Below are 22,789 nucleotides of genomic sequence, written 5' to 3'. Positions count from 1 at the left end.
CCGTCTAATTAAATTATAGATAGCACACTAAGTTATTTAGCGCCCGCATTAAAGATGGATGGGCGCTGCCTTGTTAGGAACATGCTGGCAGAGCAGCGGCGCTGAGGCAGGTGAGCGAGTGCTGCTGTGCCAAGCAGCACCACGCTGCTCCCTGCTCCATTGGTTCCTAACATGAGAGCTGAACAGAGAGCTTCGTGTTGCTCCCAAGCTGTGCTTTGCTTGCAGCAGATCTGCTGTGTTCCAGCAGCACAGTGCTCACCACGCACCTGCAGCACCCCAAAGCACCGAGGGATCTGCAGCTCAGTGGATGCTACAAGGTTATTTCAGGTGCTGGCGTGCTGAAAACACACACTGAGGAGCTGTTGTGCTGGGGTGGAGTGAGGCAAGGATGGTGATGGGAGCACTTCTGTAGGGCTGAAGGCCCACTGTGCGGAGGGGATGACAGAATTCTGAGTGGCACGGGGATGTGATTGCAGCATGCATCCCACTGCTGCACATCTGGAGCCCTGCAGCCACCTCCTCCTGGCCCAGCACTCAGTGCTGATGGAACCACTCCGCAACAACCTGCTGCTGAGTCTGCTTAACGCAACCATCACTTTGTTTTGGATGAAAAAAAGCTGTTTTCCGAACCCCAGTGTGTGTTTCATTTTCACCGCCGCTCCCTGCGTACCCTTCTGCCCTCCAGGGACAGCACCTTCACTCCATTTCCACATCACAGGGCTCTATCACAGCAGAGCGCAGCACGATAGCGTGCCCACGCATTGCTGTTCTCTGCCTTGCTGCTGCTGCTGCTCCTGCCAGGAACGCAGCAGTGCAGGGTAGAGATGTCAGCAGCATATGCAGCGTGTGTGCAAACAGAGCTGCTGGCACCGACACCTCTGGGCTTTGCTGATGTGATGGGAGCAGCTCTGCTTGCCTCTGTCACACTGCTGGGTAACAACAGTGCACTCACTCTAAGCATCAGAGATCTCCAGCGCTCACAGGGCCGTCCTTCGTCACTGATGATGGTGTAATGAGTGGAATAGAATTGCTTTGCTGAAGTGAGAGCGACCTGTGGCTCCTGGAGAGCTGGCATGGCACGGCCCTGCCCTGCTGGGCTCCCCATCTACTGCTGGTGTGGGCTGAGGTTGGCACAGCAGCAACCCAGGCTGCTCCCGGCTGGGCACAGAGGACGTGGGTTGCTGGGCTGCCTGCCTGGCTCCCACACACAGCTCTGTTTTCATTCTCCTACACAAGCACAAATGTTTTGCCTGTCCATCCCACATTCCAGCGGTTTGATCCTGCCTTCCAAGCCACACTGAGCGCTGCTGCAGAGCTTGTAAAACCTGCCGGAGTGTTTACAGCAGCATAGCAACGAGCCTCCAATCCAGAGAAAAAGAGGAAGGAATGACTTAATTCCTTTGCTCCAGACTCTGTTAATAAGAGCAGGGATATTTCAAGCAGAAGGAATAAATGGGGAGGTTGGTGGCCCTGCCTGCGGGAGGGGGATTGGAGATTCATGATCCTTGAGGTCCCTTCCAACCCCCCTTCTGTGACTCTGTGAGCTGCATGGTGTTTGATGGGCAGCATGTGCACAGATACCCTCAGAGCCAGAGCAGCGGGGTGTGCTATGAGCAGCAAACATTTGTTGTGGCATAGAAAGAATGACGAGCAATCCTACTTTTCAATGCCTATCCCCCTGTGCATACCAAAAGAGCTAATGAAATCAGTCTGGGTATGACAGTACCTGAATGAAATATTAGTTAACTTAAGTCTCTGTAAGTCTTAACATTAGGAATCCAACATTTTGAACACTTTTCATTTATGACTCAACTCCTGCAGGCCATCGGTGCATGCAAAAGAAATATTTACTCTATTGGCATCACTTCATAGACCGGCTGCCTGCACTGATCTTCGAGCAAGCTGTACCATCAGAGCTGTCAGTTACAGCACTAGACATGATAGGTGTTTTGTCCCAGCATGAGTATCTGGTATTTCATGCATATTTGGAACCCATTTGGAAAATTAGGGCAATGGCCAGGAATTTGCATGTGTCCAGCTGGAAATAGCTGTGCTCTCACTCTTGGAAATCAGACCTCTGAACAGAGCTTTAAATTGGACACTGCAAATGAAGAAACCCCGAAGACCCCAAATTCCTTTGAGAACATTGATTTAAGAGCTTGACTCAAAAGAGTTTCGTAGTGAAACAGTTGAAAGGGAGCTGAGGGCTTTTTCCTTAATCAGGACAAATTAAAATGAACACAGAAGACTGAATTTTTACACAACAAGTTATTCATTAAGGAAAGGGGCAGAAAGGGATTGGGAGGAGAGGAGGGAGAGAGCACACACAGATGAGGCCATATGAACAGGAGCAGACTGGGGGCTGTCAGGGAAGGTGGCAGTAACCAAACAGCAGTGCTGTAACAGCCTGGGATTGTCAGAAGTGGGTGAAAACTTCCACTCCAAACTAAGTGGAATATGAAATTAGCCTCCCCGCTAAAAATCAGGCCTGTATGTTCAGTTCTAGAAAGGATATGTGGAAGATCCAGTAAATTCATACCAGAGAGTAGAAAAATAGTATCTCCTCTAATAATAAAAGTGCTTTGGAAATCTCAGCTCTGAGAAGAAAGGGCTTTCAGGGCTGGCTTAGGAAGCAGCAGCTCCTGTGCCAGTGTTAGGGACGGCCGGGTACTTCCAGAGCAGGATGGCACCATCTGCACTCACACTCACGATGTACTTTTTCCCAGGGCAGATCTTGAGACGGGTGATGTTGCCACTATGGCCCACTCCAATGTGAGTCACTGTCCCCTCGTTGTAGTCCCACATTTTCACCAGATGGTCGTCACCACCTGCATTGGGCACAAAGGAAGGATGAAGGATTACGCAGAGCCCTGCCGCCTTTTGTTCCCGGCCGACAGGCAGAGAATAGTTGGGCATTCTTTGATTGAGGAAGGATGGGATGTGCTGTCTTAAGCATTACAGCAAAGCCTACTTCTGTTCAGCTGAAGCAGGGAGGTGGTGGCAATTAGGCCACTCAGGCCCTGCACCAGCAGCCTGCTGTGCTCCGAACAGCAATTGCTACCAGTGGGGAGGACCTCCATAGGCCCTTCACCAGGTTACCTAAAGGAATTGGTGCTGGCATAAAGCCTGCCAGTGTGCACAATAGCATGGCTCTGTGCTAGCAGTAAGCTCCCAGAAGAGATGTCACCACGGTTGGGAACGTGTGAGCCTGAGGCTGAATGGAGCCTGGAGCCATGTGTACCAGGAAACTAACAGTGCCAGCAGGACACCTGGAAAAAAGCAGTCAAGTGCACTGCAAACATGATGAAAACAAATGAGGAGCAGGGCAAGGTGCAGCCCTGTGCTCCCTTGGGAACATTCGAACCTTGTCTTCATCTTTAAATTACATCTTGCAAGACTGAACCAGGTCTGGATCGCAGCCTCTCCTAAGTATTTTTCTGCAGCGATTTGTTTTATTCTGTGTTTCAGCTGAATTTTCTTTTGTATTTTTTTCTTATTTTACCAAGACTCTTGTTTCATTGCCTTGCTTTTCTTGGTTTTAATATGGCCTCCTCTTTTCTAGTTTCATCCACTCACTCACCTGTGACAAAGTATGCCCCATCTGATGTGATGTCCATCCCATTGATGGAACCTGATAGCGAGCCTTCCAAATCTCTGATAGCAGAGCCATCATACACTTCCCAGTATCCAATCTAGAGAACAGACAAGAGACAAGTTCAGTTGTGCATAAACAACACAAAGATGTCCATGCTGTCCTACAAACTTCTTCAGAAGTACAGGAGCTTCATCACGAGCCTCTGCTTCCCTAGGAAAGCTTCCCTAGCTGGCAGAGCTTGGTCTGATGACAGCCTGGTGTGATTATGAAATGTCCATAACCGGATGTTGTGTTCTGCAATGACTACCAACAGAACTCCTGTAGTTTGGCTTACCCTCCTGTCTGTCCCACTGGTGATTAGCTGGTATTCTTCAGGATGGTAACACACACATTTGAACAATGTGTTGGCCAGAATCATTTGTTTTCTTGTAAAACGCCTGCAAAACACCCCAAAACAAGAGAAAGCAATAAGGCCCAAACCCAAACTTTTACTGCCTGAACTCTCTCTACTTGTGCTGTACATCAGATATCTTTCTACTTGAACATTAACAGGTTTTAGCATGAGTTCAGGGCTTCACGATACCTATCAGGGTCATCAGTTCTGTTCCCCACCATGGCTGTCTCCTGGGGCTTTTGATCTGCTATCACACAAGACAAAGATTTTTAATCCAGATTGCTTTCTAGGTGCTATGCAAAAAGTATCTTTGTCCCTATCACAGTGCAGAACAACTAGAGATCTGCAATAGCTTGTCAAGAATCACACAGTGCTGAAAAACAGAGCCAGCAGGAATCATCATCTGCTCCATCACCTCGGCTGAACTGGATCTGATACAACAGAACAACTCGGGACCAATGCTTGTCTAAACTGCTCTGAAAAGTTTCCAGCGTTGGAAGTTCCACCTTTCCTGACTGATTGTTCTTTCTCATAATTTTAATTCTCTAAGGCTCTTTTCACCCAAATAGGTGTCCCAAATAGGACACAGTGACCCAACACAGACACTTCCAGCACTGTAAGTACCTTGCAATACCAACCCGTCTCCTTACCCAATGTCCCAGATGATGCAGGTTCCATCAAGGCTGGCTGTGACACACTCTTTGTCATTCTTCTTAAGCTTAATACAAGACACCGCAGAAATGTGCTCCTTCAGAACTGCTTCCAGTTTGTGAGTTTTCTCACCGATTGCCCAGAGCCTCACCTGAAAATCAGCAGCAAATATCCAGTTCTGTCTGAGCTCGGGAGGATGCCCACAACTTCCCCAAGCCCTGCATTTCCCTTATAACTTGTATAGCAATGGAATCTCAACAGGCTGCTCTCTATTTCTCTAGCTCTAAACAAATGCTTTGGAGAGCCCAACTCACCCACATTTCAGTTTACTCATTTCTCCATCGAGAATAAGCACCTCATCCATGATGTATTTCCAGCTGTGTTTTAAGGATTGAAGAGCAGTGCTTCTGAAACTGAATTTGAAAAGCTACCTGGTACTTGTGGTACATATATAATGCTAGCAAGTAAATACAAAACAGCTCTTTAAATCTTTCATGTGGAATACATGCCTTAAAGCATCTCTTTTCCCAGGGGAGGTAAGGGCAGCAATCTTTCCACTTGATCCTTCACACCTTGCATTTGCTGTCCCATAAGTGCCAAACTTCGTGATATCAATTTGCTTTTACATTTCACTAAGGTCAAATGCTAGTGCAAATTTAGTATTGCACACTGAGATCCAAAGCAGAGAACGTTAACCTTCCATGTTTTCAAGTCTGATGCTAAGTTACCTATGGGATCTGAATTGGACATGTCCAATTCCTGCTGCCTAAATGATCAGAGCGTTCAGATACCTCAAGCAACCCCGGCCATCAGAGCTTTCAGATGATTGATTTTGACAGAACCATTAGCATTTCAGAGCACTCCTTTGCCTTTTGAATGAATGCAGCAAATGCCCCCCTGCAGTTCTCATTTCTACTTAACCAACCTTCTAGCTTTAATTCTGTCCCAGCTGTCTTTTTCAATTCAGAGAGCAACTAACCACAGCCTGTGCCATTCTGTGTGCTCACACAGAATCTAGGTCTTCCATCTCCTGCATCCTCCAGCACTAATCATCCAAGGTACTTCACTGTGCTTTTATTAGTGAAGGGTTGAAGTGGCTCATCATCTCTAATGTCTTTATGCAGTGAGACAAGGCAGTGCTGCTGCTACCACTCTCTATCACTCTGCAGGAGAGCTGAGGCACAAGCTGATTTAGAAAGATGGGGATATTTGCCTGAGATTTGCAAGCCCCAAGTTCAGTGCCTCGCTCTTCAAGACTTCCTGTGCAATCTTCAGCGTGCACACTGCACATGATGAGCAGGGTACAGAAACAAAGCATTAAGAGCAGTTAAATCCATCAGGATGCTCTTAAATGTCTGGTTCTGAGAGCACGCCAGACTGCAGGGAGGAAGTCCAAAGCAAAGCAAGATTGTGAGCCTTCCAAATCTATTTTAATATATGTAAAAAAATGCTTGTATGATTTAAAATTTAGGAAAAAATAGTGTCTCTTTTGCAGATTGCAAAAGGCCACAATGAAAGGCAGCATGTGGAGCAGACAAAGTGCACAAAGTGTTATTTTTTAACTGCTGGAATAATACTGTTGAAGTGCACAAGTGAGATGCCTTCTGAGTTCTGTGTTGGAATGTTTTCATAACTGTATTGGAAGTCAAGTTCTTAGAGTCTTCTGTTAAGTTTGCCACCTAAGTCAGGTAATACCAACCCAAAACATCAGCGAGTTGCCCACAGACAACACAGCCACAGAAGGTGAATGTTGTGCTGCTAACAGAATTCATACAGGTTGTATCTGACTGGACTAGGGCTTCCAGAGAAACGACAGAAAGCAAATCTGTGCTAGAACACAGTGAGACACAGGCTTGCAAACAATGACTAATGCAGATAAGCCAAACAGGGGGGAGAGACAAACGAGAAAGGATTAAGAGCATGTTCTGCATTAGAATGATTTTTCAAGACTAACGCGCCAGAAGAAATCGGGGCATTGTTTCATATGAAACCCTCTGAGAACAAGAGATTTGCACATATCAAAGGCAAATACTTTCAAACTCGGTCCTCTGCTCAAGTGTGAGTTCAGAATAGCTCCCTTTCTGACTGAGCAGTTCCAGACAATTCCCAGGTCCTGTGATGAGGCACAAAGCTGCTCTGGGTTTTCAAAGCAAGAAATTACCTGCCCTTCACCTCCTCCACTAAGGATCCGCTTACAGTCATTTGTAGCAGCAATCGCTGTCACCCCCAGGCTGTGGGCATTGTTAATGACATACTTTTCCCGTCCACTCTCTGGCATGAAGGCACGGATTTTTCCATCGTTCCAAGCTGATGAACAAAAAGAAACAGATTATCCAGGCACAGAGTCTTTCCTCATGCTATCGTTTCTTTCCATTCCAAAGGAACCCTTTTCTTATTATGTTCCTTTATACTGTGCAGCCTCACATAAACTATTAAAATTTAATACCTTTTGTTGGTTCTGGCTGAGGGCAAACTGTCAGGTCGCTGGGGAGACCTCATTGTGGCCTTCCAGTAATTGAAGGCAGCATATGAGCAGGGGGGGAACGGCTGTAAATGAGGGTGGATGGTGATAGGGCAAGGGGGAATGGTTTTAAACTGAGACAGGGGAGGTTTAGGTTGGATATTAGGAGGAGGTTTTTCACCCAGAGGTGGTGAGACACTGGAACAGGTTGCCCAAGGAGGCTGTGGATGCCCCATCCCTGCAGGCATTCAAGGCCAGGCTGGATGTGGCTCTGGGCAGCCTGGGCTGCTGGCTGGCGACCTGCACACAGCAGGGGGTTGGAACTGGATGAGCGCTGTGCTCCTTTTCAACCCAGGCCATTCTGTGACTCTATGATTCAAACTGGTAATAGCAGAGGGGCAGCACTGCTGCTCTAGAACTGCAGCAGTTCCTGTGCAGACAACTTGCACATGGCAACGGGCACCAAATTTATGCCAGAGTTGCTCTACATACATTATAGATTAATCTGCTCCATACATCAGTGTTAACATTTTAGAATTACGTCTTTTGAATAAAACTCTACAGAGTTCTGAATTGCTGGAGATCACATCTCAAGCAAGGAACCTCACCTTGCCCATAACCCTGCAACTACGGTGCCAGGATCTGTGCTCTGTGAGCAACATCCATTGGACCAGCAGCTAGCAAAGAGGCCTGTGGTCACAGCAATCACCTGCCACAGCTCCCAGCTCGTGCCTGTCTTCATTCTCACATACTGATGATATTTATTACAGTAGGTAATGCTTACAGACTGGACTCACCCATTGGCTGGGATTGCCCATTACCTGAAATGATGCTCTTGCCATCCCTCATGAACTCTATGGCATAGCAGGTCATGTTGGGGATGACGATTCGGAGGAGCTCCCTGTTCTCTGGGGTGTGCCATACCCGAATGTCATCTTTGGAGCAGGTTGCAAACAAGTCTGAAGTCCCACTGGGGTGGTCAGAGAGAAGAGTTAATGAGAGGAGAACACAGCTTCTGCATCAGATCTTAACTCATCCTTAAAGCTCGGCTGCTGCTGATGTTCAGCTGTAATCTACGCAATAGGGATCACCGTGGTTAAGACTGAAAGACCTTTACCACAGAGATTTCCCCTGGTTTGGCACCTGCGTACAGTGAATTTCAAATGGAGCAAAAAGAATCTCCCTGCTTTAGTAAAGTTGGGATGCTGATTTCCCAGATGGAATCTCTACAAAACTTGACGTGTTGCATACAATAGAGAGAAAAGTGGGGGTAGAGGTGCTGACTGCCCAGGTTTGACATCGACAACCAACAGCAGCCTCACATTGTAAAGATGTCATTTTTTATCTTGCTTACTGGGTGATTTCTATTTAACATTGCTGAAGGCAATAAGGGAAATGGTAAAAGCCTTTCATAGTATAGCTGGTATGTATGTTTCAATAAAAAAGACCTGCAACGTTTCAAAAACTGTGGGACTGAATTCTTTGAAATGAGCTCTTAAAATAAGCAACAAACAAAAGGAGACATTTGGGCATGGTTTTATGCCACCACCACTGCTTTCTGCAGGATGAGATTAACTCTATCTGGCATCAAGCAGTACATCAATTATGCACAAAGACGACCAAAGCACATATCCTGTGGATATGACAGAGAGTGAAATTTAGAGAGAACCGTATGCTTTTGTTCAAAATCACCAGCAAGACAAATCAGGACAGGGAAAATCAGCCCAGCAAAAGTGCAGCCTCTCTCAGGCCAAGCTTGTGCAGGTGCTTTACAAAGCAGAACAACATCAGCCATTTAGGCGTCCTGAAATACACCAGAACAGGGAAATTAAGCCTATATTTCCTGCTCAGTGACATGCATTGTTCAGGAGCAGTTAACCAATTAGATGTTTAAAACAGGCATGTAAAGATATGGAACCGTAGTCCTCACACTCATCACTAAAGCCTGCTCATCCAAATACCTCTGTGACACAGATGTGCCACTTGGGAACATTAGCATCACATTACCCAAAGCACCAAATGATTTACTCATTACATTAGAAGTAAGTGGATTTTTCAGGCTGGTGACACAGGAGGAGGGCATTTTGCACTTCCTCTGTGCGCTGTGTTACACCTTGATGAGCTCTGATCACCTGTGCTGCATCAAGAAGCAACGCAACAACACCATGCCCCAAACCAACATTCTCTTTGGGATCAAGCTGCCGTTCCCTGTTTGGAAGGAAACAACCGACTCCTGACTTTACTTGCAGCTCCCTTGGCAGCCCAAAGCATCCCAGCCAGTTGTACTCACAAAGGAAACACGATGTCATGAACAGCCTCACTGTGGCAGGTGGTGATCAGCTCCTCTTTAAATGCCGTGTAGTTAACCCGATAGATCTGGCACGTGTTCGTCCCCACAAAGAACTGGTGGCCCTGACCTCTGCGTGTCAGGGAAGTGACACCACCTTGAACTTGAATATTCCTGGTAAGAAAAAGCAGAATTTATTTTTGCTGAAGTGCACTTAAATATCCCGCATTGAACAACGTTTCCGTTCAGCTTAGAACTTCTGGGAATGGTTACACTTGTACAAAGCTTAGCTTTTCCTGAGCTGTGTGCTGAAGTTGGCTATTCAAACAATGCAGTGACTAGCTGCAAGCCTGATTTTTAAATCGCCTACTGAAAAGTGAAGCCTGCAGCTATTTCATCTGCAGAAGAAAGCCCTGCAAGCACTCCAGCGCTTTAAGACACTCCTGTGAAATCAGTGAGAGCACTTTCTTCAGCAAACACTTTTTAAATGGCAAATACTCATCTTCCTCAGGTGGTGTAAGGGAACGTGGTTTTATTGACTTCAACAGACCTGTCCCACTTTACATCAGTTCAGGATCTGACCCCTAATGCCTACAAGGAGACAACGGTCATTTAAAATGAACTACGAGTAGGGCAATCTTATGCAGAAGCACCCAGAAATTTCCAGTTTGCTTCAAATTCCTTATGCTGCAAACATAACATCTAGTTTAAGAACACCTATTTTTGTCTGTAGGATTGAAAAAACATTGAAAAAAAAAAGGTTTATTTGGGTTGTGCCATTCCATAGGAAGGACTGGTCCTGACCACACAGCCATCACCTCTACCCTCCTGATCCCCCCACCTGCACACTCACTTCATCACTTTGTAGTTTGAGCCTTTACAGAGCGCTACAGTCCCTCCTCCAGTGCCAACTATCACATCTCCTGTCTTCAGCAAAAGCAACGCCGTGACTCCCTAGGAGAGAAGGGGATTAAAACACAACTGGATGGAAGCAGTTGCAAACACAGCCATGATGAATAACACAATGGTGTCTTAATGATGCTCCCCATGTGGTGTCCACGTCATTCACATTTGGCTTTATCAGCACTCTCTGACTGACTTGGGCTAAAGAGTGGGAAGAAAAGAGTCATTAATTACAGGTATATATGAACATCTACAGTGGGAGAGTTTAAGGTAAACAGCACCAAAACGAAGCCCAGCGTGCAGTTGGGACCACATAGGAACTTACACATCCTTACCTTTAGCAAGCAATATACATATTTTATATCAGTACCTCCACTTTGCCTTCCACTGGTTCTTTATAGATAAACAACAGAAGGATGAAAACAACAGAAGATGAAAGTCAGCCTGAGCACCCTTTGGCAAAGCTGCTCTTAGGATGCATCCCCTGCATTCTAGGCCCCTCTCACTGTCTGAAGCATCCCGTGCCACCTCACACACACCACTGATAAAACACACTTGTGGCAGAAAGGCTTGGGAAATCAGTCAGCTCATCAACACAGGCTTCTGCTATTAGCTGAGTAAACCAACAGGGGGTCAGCCATTAGGAAAAGCAGAAATGCTTTTCCAGCAGCTAAAGTACCACACTACAGTTGGAAGGAAATCAATCCCCAGTCCTGCCACAACGTTTCCAGCCTCACTAAGTCAGCCTGCTGCTGTTTTGCTCCTCCTCAAGTAGTGCTGGTCTTCCATACACAGACAACAGATCCATTACTGACCATTTCTGACAGTCGAAAACTGGCTGCAAAAGAGGTGAGAGCATTTCTCTGGGGTTGTTCTCACTCAGCAAAACATTCTGGGGAGAGAGGGAGGGGAAAAAAAAAAAGCAAAGAAAACAAAGGAGCCTTATGCCACAAAACCTTGGTCTGAAACTAAGTTCTATTGCAAAGCAACACATACAGGATGTAATTTCACAGCGTTATGATGTTTGCCTTGAAGCCTGAGCTCATAGAGCTCTGTGAACGCAACTTCTGACTGGTGAGGTTTCTTCTGGACAAAGAATCCCAATGCTTCGTGTCGTCACAGCAAAAAGATGTGGATTCTCAAAGCAGAACTGACAAGTAAATCAGAATAATGATTCATTTATACTTTAGGAAGGAATCATTGCCATGCACTTGACCTCTGAATTTTGAACATACACAGGAGCCAGCATTTGAAATCTAAGCAGCAGCACCCAGCACTTCTGTTCTCTTCACTCATTAATCTGGCCATCCGTGGTGTATTTCAGGATTACACACTGTAGGGTGTTTAAAAGAATGAAAGCCAGAAAGTGTCCGTTTTCTCTGTGGAAAGGAATGAAGCTCTAAGGGACGTGAGAAAGAAATCAAGACAGAAGAAAACAGAAGTGACATTTGAGCTATTTAGAGGTCAATGCTATTAGAAAAGATGCTGCAAAAGCTGCAGAGAAAGGCTGCTGAATGTGGAGAAATTACTTTGGTTCTGTTTTCCAAACAAGCAGAAGCAAGTGATGTTTTCTTGCTCCTATTTTTTGGTGGAAAGAAAAAAATGCACACCTATATGTAGAAAGCTGCCTAAAATAGATGAATTCCTTATCCTCCCCCTAGTATCACCAAGGCTTCTTGGTTGTTTCTGCCTGGCGTTCCATCACTCCTGTGCCTGCACTGCAGGTTAGGGACTGAGCAACCTTGGGATCAACCCCACGTGGATGGCAGGGAACAAAATCCCAACCGACTGGCATAAAACCAATCCCGATTTATAATTTACACTCACTGCAATTATTTGTGAGCCTGCCTCCAGCAGCAGCAGCCCACTGCTGTCACGGCCGTCGCTGGGAGGCACTGGATGCTGTGCTCCCACATCACTGCCAGGCAGGGAGCCAGGTTTCATGCAAACATTCTTTGCTTAAGCACGAGAACAAAGGGAGTGTTTTTAATTAAAAATACGATCCACAAGCAGAGCTGTTTCTAAACACTGCTTTGCAAAATTCCTGACGAGGCATCGGCAGCGTTTTACAAACCTGTGTTATCTCAGGGTCTTTGGAGCCACTGTTCTGCAGAATTTTCTGTTGCAGGCTGCTATCCCCTACGTGTGCCCTGAGGGTTTAGCACCATGGCTGGTGGCAGCCTTGAAAATCACACCTGTGAGTCCACAGTTGACCCGATTACTGCTTTCTGCTTGTTGCTAATTAGGGTTCTTACAGCACTGCAATGCTGCTTTGAGACTGAGCAGGTTTTCTCTTTGGTTCTTCTCGTGTGGGAGGGAAGCTGGTACTATCAAGAAAAAAAAGGGACACCTGAAAGTGACCAGGAGTTGTTATGAAGCTCTCAAAAACAGGGTTTGATTTCAGGCTGGGTTTAGTAACTGTGCTTCTTCCTTCTTCAGGCTGCTCTTGGAATCCCCACAAGTACACAGCTCTGGGAGTTGCTCTGGTTATTCATGCAGTTCACATTAATGATGCAGCGAGAGCTCTGTTTTATAATACTGACAGTCCTTTTGTAGGTGAAATGCAGAGGGTAACCTAGGTTAAAAATATTGCCATTCATTATTTACCTTTTACAAAAAGCAACCACTGCTTTGAAGTGTGATGATAAATAAAGATACCAGCACAAACACAGCCTGTGTGCTCCCCCCGCAGGGATACTTTGCTCTTTGTCCCACTCCGATCTCTTGCAGAGTTCTTGGATGCTCTGTGAAATCCAGTTCACCTTGTTAAAATATTTTGTTTATAATGCAAAATATTGGACTATTACTGAAAATCCATTTGCAGTCCTACATCTCACTCTGTATCTGAGTGGTTACCCTACAGCTCCTCAAGCCTGCAGTGGGAATAAATGGTAAAACTGTATTTACAGACGTGACAGCAACGCACTGAACTCCACTGAGATGTGAAACAAGTTGCTTCAAACGTGCCACTCCTCTTCAAAACAGAAACAAAGACAACTTCAGATCACGTCTAAACAGTAAACACGTTCTTACAGATCTGAAGGCAACGTTTCTCTAAGATCTAGCAAAGCTGTTTTCAATAAACACCTCCCCCTCAGCTGGGCAGCAGCTAAACTCCCTCTTTAAAGGCATGCTCACCGTGGGGTTACTCCAGGATGGAGTTTCAGGGTATGCCACTGTCTGGTAGTTCCCTGGTGACGCTGCTGCCAAGGCTTGCAGGGATGTCCACATGCATACAGCTTTTGAGGGGGAGCTGAAACAAAGTGATGAGGGTGGTTCCAAAGGAGGGAGGCAGGGAGCTGGGAATTTGTGGTGCCAGAAGTACTACATGCCACAGATAGAGATACATCTCATGGAATACACACAGCTCTGCAGAAAAAAAAGCCACCACTGCTCCTAGGTTTAGCAATACGATGTACTAAATTTTGTGAAAACAAGGTTGAGAAGACTTTTGTTTTGATAAATGCTGCGTTTTCTACTTGAAAAAATACCTGCAAAAATACTCTTGTGAAGTTGAAGGCTGTGCTACAATTGGAAATTTCTGTCATAAAACATTAGAGTTGATTTGTGTACCAGAAGGCCTTGCTAACAGCACAGTGACAACATACATTTTACGTGCAGGGATGTGCACTGGGTGGGTAGAAGGAGGGATCGTGGTATGCAGCCAGGAAGGGAGAACTGGAAGTATGAGGTGGGTCTGAGAGCAGCTGGAGATAAAAGTGCACAAGCACACTCTCACTGATGATACAACACTGTTTTGGACTGGGATCTTGATGATTTTCCCATTTTAGACACTGCTTTAGTCAGAGTTATGGAAAAGAGCAGCTGACAGAAGAGCCTATGAGCAGAAGTGTCCAAACATGCACCACCATTTTGAGTAACACGGTAGAGGAGGATGCTGGATGGAAACAACAAATAGCCCTGCAGTGTGAATGTTTTCCTGCCTCTCCCCCTGCCAAAACACAGACGGTTTCTCTCACCTGGCTGCCACTGCCTACCCCAAAAGTAAAAAGATGTAAGCTGGGTTATTGCCTGGTAGCTCAGGTCGCATCCACAGGGCTGGCTGACAGCTGTGACATCCACTGTGGGATTTTACCTTCTCCCTAGCATCCTGTCAGCCTCTTGCATGTTGAAAGGTCTTGTTTTTCTTCAGCTTTTCACTATTACAAGCAATGCCAGCTGAAGCTAGCGATACTCCAAAGCTCTTCTCAATATGGATGGGGATAAGGTCTGGCCTCGAGCCTCTGCTTTTCACTAGGAGGCCCTGGACTGTCCTTCAACTTCCAAACTGCACAGCCTCCTGCTAACAACCCCAGCTGACTGCTTCTTCAGTGATGGTCTCAAAGGTATATCTTCTGTGAGGGTTTGTTTCAAAGGCATTTGGCACATTTCCCCCACTCCAGAAGGCAAGGGAGTTCAGAACGTTGTGTGGCTGCAGCCAGGTGCTCCAGGCTGTGCATGTAATACTACATGTAGGACTGAAATCATGCCAGCATGTAAGGGAAGGGATATTCAATCATCAAGACCCCTGCCAGAACATGGGAACACCGTGGATGCAAAACACTGCAGGATGACTGCTGGAGGACTGCTGTAACAGCATACTGCACAGATGTATCCACAAGAGCTCTAATGTGCATTAGAAATCATAAGTGTGATGAATATTTATCAGGAAAACAAAATGCATACATTCTTGTCATTTGACGTGCACACGGAATTAAACTACTTACATTCCTACAGTGCAAGTGGGAAAACCAAGTGTGATGACTTCTCCAAGCTTCTGGAATAGACAGATAAACAGTGAGTATGTTTAAAGACCACTGGCTGCAGGTAGTCCCAGAAAGGTGGGCACACACCTGTAGTGCAAGAAGCACAACGTTGTGACTGGGTTTGTTTGTATGTCTGTATGACTGGGTTCATATGTAAGCATGTTAAAAGCAAAGATCAGAAGGTCTGGATAAACGAGTCCAGAACAGCTTTTTATTTGGGAATTACTGATGATTTTTTCTCAAACTTTTTGTCACTCGCGCTTACCCCCAAACAACAAGGTCTGCTTCTTTCTAGGACAATTGCTCTAGCAATATATTCAGCACTTCCATCTCTATTGCTTCTCTCACTGCCTACTGATTTTCATGGTTTTTAATAGAATCACAAAATACATTCAACCTCGTGAAAGAAGATGTTTCAGCAAAGTGTTTGAATTCTTTCTGCATCCTCCCCTCCACCAAAAAGCCACAAATACAGCAACAAATAAAGAGAAATCAAGAACAAGCTTTCTAGCTGTTGCCAATTGTTTCTCATTACAGCCCTCTGCCAACAAAAGGCCAAAAGCTCCTCCTCCAGAAGACATTCCTGTCTGTGGATCATTACACAGAGATCTGCAAGTCCCAACTGCAGGCAAACAAAGAAACTTTGTTGAAGGAACCTTGAGGCGAGGAGGCTGAGCTCTCAGAACGCAAAAAGCAATAGAGCCAATGTACACTGCACAATCTTTTCATTTTTGTCCCAAGTGTGCATAAGCACTATGATAAACTCTTTAATTGTATTATCTACAGTGCTATTTTCAGTAAGACCTCTGCCTCATGAGTGGGGAAGCTGAAGCTACTACAGAGATCGGTCATAAGGGGTATAATAATAATAATAATAATGTAATAACATATGGTGAGAGAACACAGATAATAGCAATGGACAAGGAAAGAGCACAGATCATGTTCTAGCTGGGAAACCTTAATGTGATCCAGAAGAACTGAATTTTAGATAGCAGCCTCTGCCAGAGCTCTTTGCGATGCTGAGGAAGTCATTTAAATAGATTCTTCCAAGCAGAACCTAATTGTGTATTCCACAGGTGCCAACAGAGGCTCTGGGGACTGACTTTCAAAAGTATGGAACACTGAAATCTGCAAATAACGTCAGTTGGAGCCCTGCCTGTAAGCACAGACAGCCACGTAATGTCAAGTACTGTGGGAAAAGGGTAAAAGACCAAACCTCTCGAAACAGGAGCCAAAAATAAGCAGTTTTTACACTTTAATTTCTTAGTAGCACCACAGAAATCCCAGCAAAGCCTGGTAGGACCCACCAAACCTAACCAAACCGAGGTGTGATGTTAGCACTCAGTATGGCAAGCCTGGTGCGCGTTGTCCTCATTGCTTTAAATTAAGTACTGGATGAATGGTTATCAACAAAGTGTGGTGATGGAGACAAGGCCTCAGAGAGAACCCACAGATCAGCTGGGGTTGGGAGGAACCTCAGGAGCCCTGTTCCAGCCCAGCCCCCCCTGCCTAAAGCAGGGTCAACAAGAGCACTGGGAGCTGGAACTAAAAGGCTACAGAGGAAACTCTGCCTTATAAATCCTTACACTGACACGCTGGAACTCTTAGCTCTGCCACATAGATTTCCATCTCTGAAGTTAGTGGGGGTAACTGATACCAAGCCACATCTTTATCCTTAACAAAAATGACACATGCTTTACTTGTGAGTTTTTACTGTATTTTCAATACAAAGAAGCATGCTGCCTCTTTCAGTTGTGCTGGTAACTGACTGAGGCCCTCCTGTAAAGAACATGGCTGCAAAAATTACCCTGCTGCAGGTGCTGTTTTTCAGCTGAATCCATTCTGGACCCACTCTAACTCTAACCCACAGGCAGTTTTGCTGGCACAGCTACGATCCCAGGACTCTCCGGTTGCACCACGGGAAGCACACAAACAGGACTACTCTTCTCTCCCCTCAGCTTTTCTCTCTTCAGTTTGCCCTTACTCTGGTCCTTGCTCCTCTGCAACTGTGCTCCCATTCGGTTTGTTTCGGCAGCTCACAGTGCTCCCTTCACCTGAATACCCGCTGTGTCACACGCACCCACACTGACTCCCATCCCACTCATCCTCTGTGAAGGACGTGAGCTTGTGCACCAGCTTTCTGACGGTTCTCCTGGAGGTTGTCCTAATTTCAGTCACCAATAAAGAGGATAAGGAAAGTGATTCAAGTGACAGAGCTTCTACTCACCAACGAAAACTTCTTTTGAGGCCCAAAATCAGTCATCAGCTTGTTCCTTGTGTTCACTTTCAGGATATCACCAGTTGATGTGCCAACGTAAAAGTAATTATCGTCATCTGCTATCTAGAAGGAAGAGTGAAAAAAGAGATTGTGGTCCAGATACTGAGGCTCCTGTCCCAAGCCTACCTCTGTGCTGCATAAATAGCTTTATTTCTGCACACTGCCAGGATTTACCCTGAGGCACACAGCCAGTGCTCTCACATCAGCACTCGCAAGGATCTGTGTAAAATGTTTTCCAACCAAATACTTTGAAGCCAAAGTTGAATTCTCTTGAGCCTCTGACTGAAGTGCATGCTGCTTCCTTTCAGAAGCATTCAAAAGACTTTTCCCAGGATAAAGAACCTGTGGAAGACCATCTGCCATGAGCCAACATGTAGCAACCACAGTGCCATCAGGTAGTTATAATTAGCATTTTTAGCATCTCTATAAAAGCTCAGAGCCTCTCTCTACCCTGCAGAGAGCTGCTTAGTGCAGCCAAATCGTTTTGGCTGATGCTCACCTTAAGGCTTGTGATCACCCTTCTCAGTTGCCCTGTCTGGCAATCAGTTGGTCGGAGTTTTCTGTTGGGTAGATCCAATTCCCATACTCGAATGGTCTCACTAAAGGAAAGCACAGAGGAAAACCAAATCCGTGTGTGGAATTGATGCCAGAAATATCTCAGCTCAATCATTATTAGGAGAATGAAACAACCTTTATAAGGTTATATTATTCTGAAATTTTGATCAGGAGGAAGAAGAACAATACCAGGGAGGCCAGAAGCAATCCTTTGTCTCTTCTGCTGTCTCTTATGACAACTTTTTTTCCAGATAAGTCAAAAATCTTAAAGGCTCAGCAAAAATTCATACTGGAATTATGGGGAAGGCATGTAATAACCTGGATATTAATTCCCCAAAGAGACATGCACCGTGGGAACCCTGCTTCTTAGAACAGGAAATGAGCAGCACCAGACACTTTCAACTATTTTCTAGCACAGTTTGATTGACAGCTAAGAACCAAGATAGTACCCTAACACAGTCACCCTTGTATTTCACAGAGTGTCACAACTGCAAAGACCAACACTTTGATGTGCAACTGCAGCCAAGGGCATCGAAGCCTTTCCCTGATTTAAAGGGAACTGCAGGACCTGGGCAGGTTTAAAAGTCAGGTTAGATACGTGGGGGCTGTCTCAAATCCATGGGAAATGTGACTTTTTGTAACAAGTTGTGTCACAGGCCAGAGACCAATTGTACATTGCATCTGCCAAGGACAGGAGATCCAACAACTCGCAGAATATCACTCTCCTTACATTAATAAGGCACTGCCTGGAGCTGTTCATTGACTGCTTTTCTTGTGTAAACACTGGGAACTAAATATTTTAAGGACTGCAGAGATTCCCTCTGAGCAAAAATCCCACTATAAAGAACGGAAATTAAGCATGCTGGTCCATGTGTGCTGCTTTGAAAGCATACTCTTATGTGTAGAACAAGGAAAAATGCTTTAAAGAGACAAGCTGCTGGTTATTCATCAGCCCACTGAGATGAGAAGAAACAAAAACAAAACCATAAGCACAATGATGTCTAATATTCCTCCTATTTAAGTAAAGGCTCTGAAAAAGGAGATGGGTCTATGGGTTTTTTCCTCGTGGGGGTTCTTGTAGTAAATAAACAGCCTTACGTTCCAGCAGTGACAAACATCTCGTCTCTGCACGCAGAGCACTGCACGATGGTCACATTGCCTGCGCTCCGAGCCGAGGCTGGGCTCCCACAGACAGCCTCTCTTCTCGGGACATCCCACACAACCACGCTGCAGAGGAAGGAAGGGCTTTAAAATACTTTGCTTTTTAATGCTACTTAAAAACTTACCAGAAAAAAATAAAAAAATAAAAAAGAACTTTTCTTCCTGCAGTCTGTTCCCAAAAGGATAAGCACTAAAGACTGTTTTCCTGCAGTTTGTTCCCGAAAGATAAGCACTAAAAGTCACCTTGTAGACAGTTTATCCAAGAAAAGCCTTCACACAAATACATGGAATCACAGCTTACATCTCTTGTTAAGGAGGTGGGGATGTGTATCTGTTGTATTCCTCCTCCCGAGCAAGAGTCACATCTTACATAGAATCTAATTTAAAATAGCCTTTTATTCCACTTGTCGTTCTCCAGGACCGGACCACAATGCAGTTGTTATATCATTTCTGGGTGACAAAGCCAGCTTCAGAATTAGCTGCTCCCCTCATCTTTCCCTGCCCTACACACCGGTGTGCCAACCCAGCTGCCCTCAAACAGGTTGCTCTGAAGAGATGTCATCAGAGTGCCAGAAGGAGGAGGAGTGAGCATCCCCTTAGCACGTGCTTCAGTGCCCTGCAACTTGGCAGGAATCATTCCTCAGGAAGGGGAAACCTTTACCTGCCATCGTCCCGGCCTCCCAGTGACACGAGATAAAGGTCATTTGGAGAGAATGCCAGTCCTTCAATTTTACCCTTATGAAGGGACAGCCGAGCGAGCAACTCCTTCTTCTGAAAATCCCACAAAATGATGTCTGCCTGCAGTCCAAAGCAGAAGTCAAAGCCAGAGCATTAGCTGTGAAATGCTGAAGCGCTCTGATAGGAAGGGAATTTCTCAGAAGCAGCCCAGCAGAAGGTTGGCTTATTTCAGCCCAGTGCACTGCAATAGGAATATGCTTCACATTAGGTGCTGTACCAAGTATTACTCCAATTACCAGCTTAGAAGCTCTGATTCATTCCAGAATCAAAGTTTACTACGTGAAACCTATTTTGGAAGAGTATTTGACTGAGATTTTAAAGTGGTGAAAAAGCAAATAGCTGATTCCTTCCCACTGCCTCAGGCTCTTTTCAAATGAGCATTAAAAAATTAAACCATTAACAACTTTAAATGTGACAGTATTTACTAATTAACGTCTAATGGGATTTAGGCTGCCACATGTCCACAACACTTTCAATAAAAAAGACCAGGACTAAGAAATCCCTCAATCTAGTTACCCTGATCCTAGGGAGATCGTTTAATACTGTGCCAAAACATAAAGGCACATCCAACAGCAGAGCAGCCACAATCCCCAATCTTTGCAGTGCCCTCCCATGACAGGCACCTGTTTTCCAACAAGATTAAAAAGTAAAAAGTACTGTTGCCGCTCAGAGAGAGCTCCATGTTTCTGGTCAGTGTAATGTGGTTAAAGATTGAGGGCTACCCACCTTGAAGCCCATGAAGGTGACTTGTCCAGAGGCAACGTAGTTCCCACTGCTCGACACGACGACACAGGAAACGTTGTTGGTGTGGCCATGCAAGAAGGTTTGCTTCTTGCTGGTCAGGTCCTGGATAACCACGGTGCATCCCAGCGGGTAGAGAAGATGCTTGTTGTCAGGGTGACAGATCAGGCCTGAGGCAATGTGTCCTGCCAGAGGGACAGAGCACAAGGCGTGCTGCCTGTCAGCACCCTGGGACTGCAGGAGGACTTCCTGCTCACACTTCCCCAAACTCTGAGACTTCACAATGAGGGCAAAACCAAGAGGCTCCCACCAGAGCAGCACAATCCCATACGCAATTCGAGGTTGCCCTTTACAGAGGTGGGGCCGTGCTTTCTACTGCTACCAGGAGATCCGCCCGGCCCTGAGCACTGAGCCCTTCATCACAGCAGGTCCTGCATGAGCAGCTGCTGATTTGTGAAGGCCGCATCACCAGTTCTGCACTGCAAATCTCCCAAGAAGTTGGGCAGCTGCAAAGCCCAATTATTGACCCCACTGCCAAGCTACAGGGCTGCTCTCGGCTGCGCTTTGTGCAAGAGGATTTGATTTTATTTTGAAACGAAGCATCTCTCGTTCCAGTAAGCTGGGCAATCAGACATAAATAAGCAGCGAATCCCTCTATTCAGCCTGAATTTGCTTGCTCTGAAGCCTGTATCTCTTCTTCCTGAGCTCCTGCCACCAGACAGGGACGTGGTGCACAGCTCTGCTCCTGGCCAGGCACCCATATGGCCACAGCCCCCAGCCTGCCCCCAACCTGCCTCCCCATGACCCCCAGCTGCCCTACAGCCCCTCCACCTGCTCCCACGGTGCCTCATTTCCCCCTCCAGCTGCCCCAAGCGGCTCCATACCTCCCCTAGCTACCCCCACAGCCACCCTCTTTCCCCTCCCCAGGTAATGCAGGTACCATTGAAGCCGATGGCCGCCCGTAGCTCTAGCCTCCCCGCCTCCCTCTCCTCCGGCGTCGCCGTCGCCGTCGCCGTCGCCATCGCCACCGCTTCAAGATGGCGTCGCGGGCGCCATGGCAACGGCCAGCAGGAGGCGCTGTGATGTGGGGCCGCGGGCGGGGCCAGGGCCGGGCTCCAAGGCAGTGCTGGGCTCCAGGGCAGTGCTGAGCCCCTAGGAAAGCTCTTCATAGCCCATGAGGAGTCCCCCGAGCTACCAGGCCTCTCTGCTATTTTTTTATTCTCCAAGAATTTCGAGCTTTATGCAGTAATGGAGTAAAGCATAGGCAGGAAAGTAGTGCAGCATCTCTTTAGACATGGCAGGGACTCATCGGGTTGTAAGCAAGGCGTGCACCAGCAGTCACTGTGATTTACAGCTCTGACCTGAGGTACACAGCAGGCAGGGCACTGAAGGGACCTGCAGGCTTCTGCAGCACAGCCAGGGCTCCGCAGAGCAGTCCTTATGTCTGTGTCTGCTTGCCCTGCCCAAGGCAGTGTGCAGGAGCCCGAGGGGAAGGTCAGGCTGGATGGCTGACGGAGGGCTGTGCTCTGCCAGGCACCCTGCACATCTCTGCGGAAGGGAAGCGGCCTTCTGTAAGGAAAGAGGGAGTTCCGAGGGACAGAATGTCCAGCAGGTGTCAGACAGCAGGAAATACTGAGGAGCCTGGAGCCAGGTAATCAGGATATGCTCATTAAGGCTCATGAGCATTAACAGCGTACAATTTTACACGGGCTCTTTGCTGTGATTATGGCAACACAAAAATGAGAAGGCTGCGTGGGCTGCAGAGGTATAAATGCCAGGCAGTGCCTTGCTGCCTTTCCAACCAGCGGGTTGGAACAAGAACAAACAAGAAGTCTTTTGCAGCATCCTTTTGTTGGATGGCGATCGGTGCCTGGCCCAGGTGAGTCCTGGTAACCTTGGGCTGCATGGGTGAAGGGGGCACTTGGGCTTGGGGTGAGAATAGAGGCGTGCAAAGCTCTTATGGTGAACTTTGCACCTTGGCGCAGGATTTTGTCTAGACTCAAGATTCCCGCAGAGGCTGCCTGTGCTGTGGTATGGCTGCTTTGCTGACCACAAACAGACCTGGGAAGCATAGAAAACAGCGAGCTGCCTCCCCTCTCGCATCCTGAATGGGAGCAGAGCAGGTGGAGCTGTGTCTGAGCTGTAGGATGAGTCTCGTTCGTGAAACTCATGGCCCTCCTCATGCAACGTGGCTGGTGACAGTGGAGGGGAGGGCAGCGAGCAGAGGCACACACAGAGCTGCTGGCAGGGATCGTAGCA

At 46.6% G+C, this 22,789-nt stretch overlaps 1 protein-coding gene across 1 annotated transcript; it reads right to left on the bottom strand.

Moving 5' to 3' along the window:
• Window positions 1-2,242: 2,242 nt before the first annotated feature.
• CFAP52 (cilia and flagella associated protein 52) lies at window positions 2,243-21,722 on the bottom strand. The gene is made up of 14 exons (XM_003211405.3): window positions 21,471-21,722; window positions 20,516-20,715; window positions 19,713-19,849; window positions 18,989-19,117; window positions 17,835-17,934; window positions 17,285-17,398; window positions 10,242-10,342; window positions 9,392-9,562; window positions 7,923-8,071; window positions 6,802-6,947; window positions 4,640-4,791; window positions 3,930-4,032; window positions 3,581-3,692; window positions 2,243-2,828 (listed from the first exon to the last, which is right to left on the bottom strand). The coding sequence occupies exons 1-14, from the start codon at window positions 21,697-21,699 to the stop codon at window positions 2,626-2,628; spliced, it is 2,046 nt and encodes a 681-aa protein (XP_003211453.2). The 5' UTR covers window positions 21,700-21,722; the 3' UTR covers window positions 2,243-2,625.
• Window positions 21,723-22,789: the final 1,067 nt, after the last annotated feature.

This window comes from Meleagris gallopavo, chromosome 20 (genome assembly GCF_000146605.3).
Source record: "Meleagris gallopavo isolate NT-WF06-2002-E0010 breed Aviagen turkey brand Nicholas breeding stock chromosome 20, Turkey_5.1, whole genome shotgun sequence".
Classification (NCBI taxonomy): domain Eukaryota; kingdom Metazoa; phylum Chordata; class Aves; order Galliformes; family Phasianidae; genus Meleagris; species Meleagris gallopavo.
The sequence above is the reverse complement of the archived record's forward strand: the minus strand, read 5'-3'. Positions and strand labels throughout refer to the sequence as shown.

Bases quoted from the DNA above. Each gene is read 5' to 3' on its own strand.
- CFAP52 (XM_003211405.3), bottom strand. From the start codon at position 21,699: ATGAAGAGCTTTCCTAGGGGCTCAGCACTGCCCTGGAGCCCAGCACTG. The intron at 17,935-18,988 runs GTAAGGCTGTTT...GCTTTCCTTTAG, and splicing joins ATGTTTGTCACTGCTGGAAC to TGAGACCATTCGAGTATGGG. The intron at 2,829-3,580 runs GTGAGTGAGTGG...TGCCCAATGCAG, and splicing joins TGGGGCATACTTTGTCACAG to GTGGTGACGACCATCTGGTG.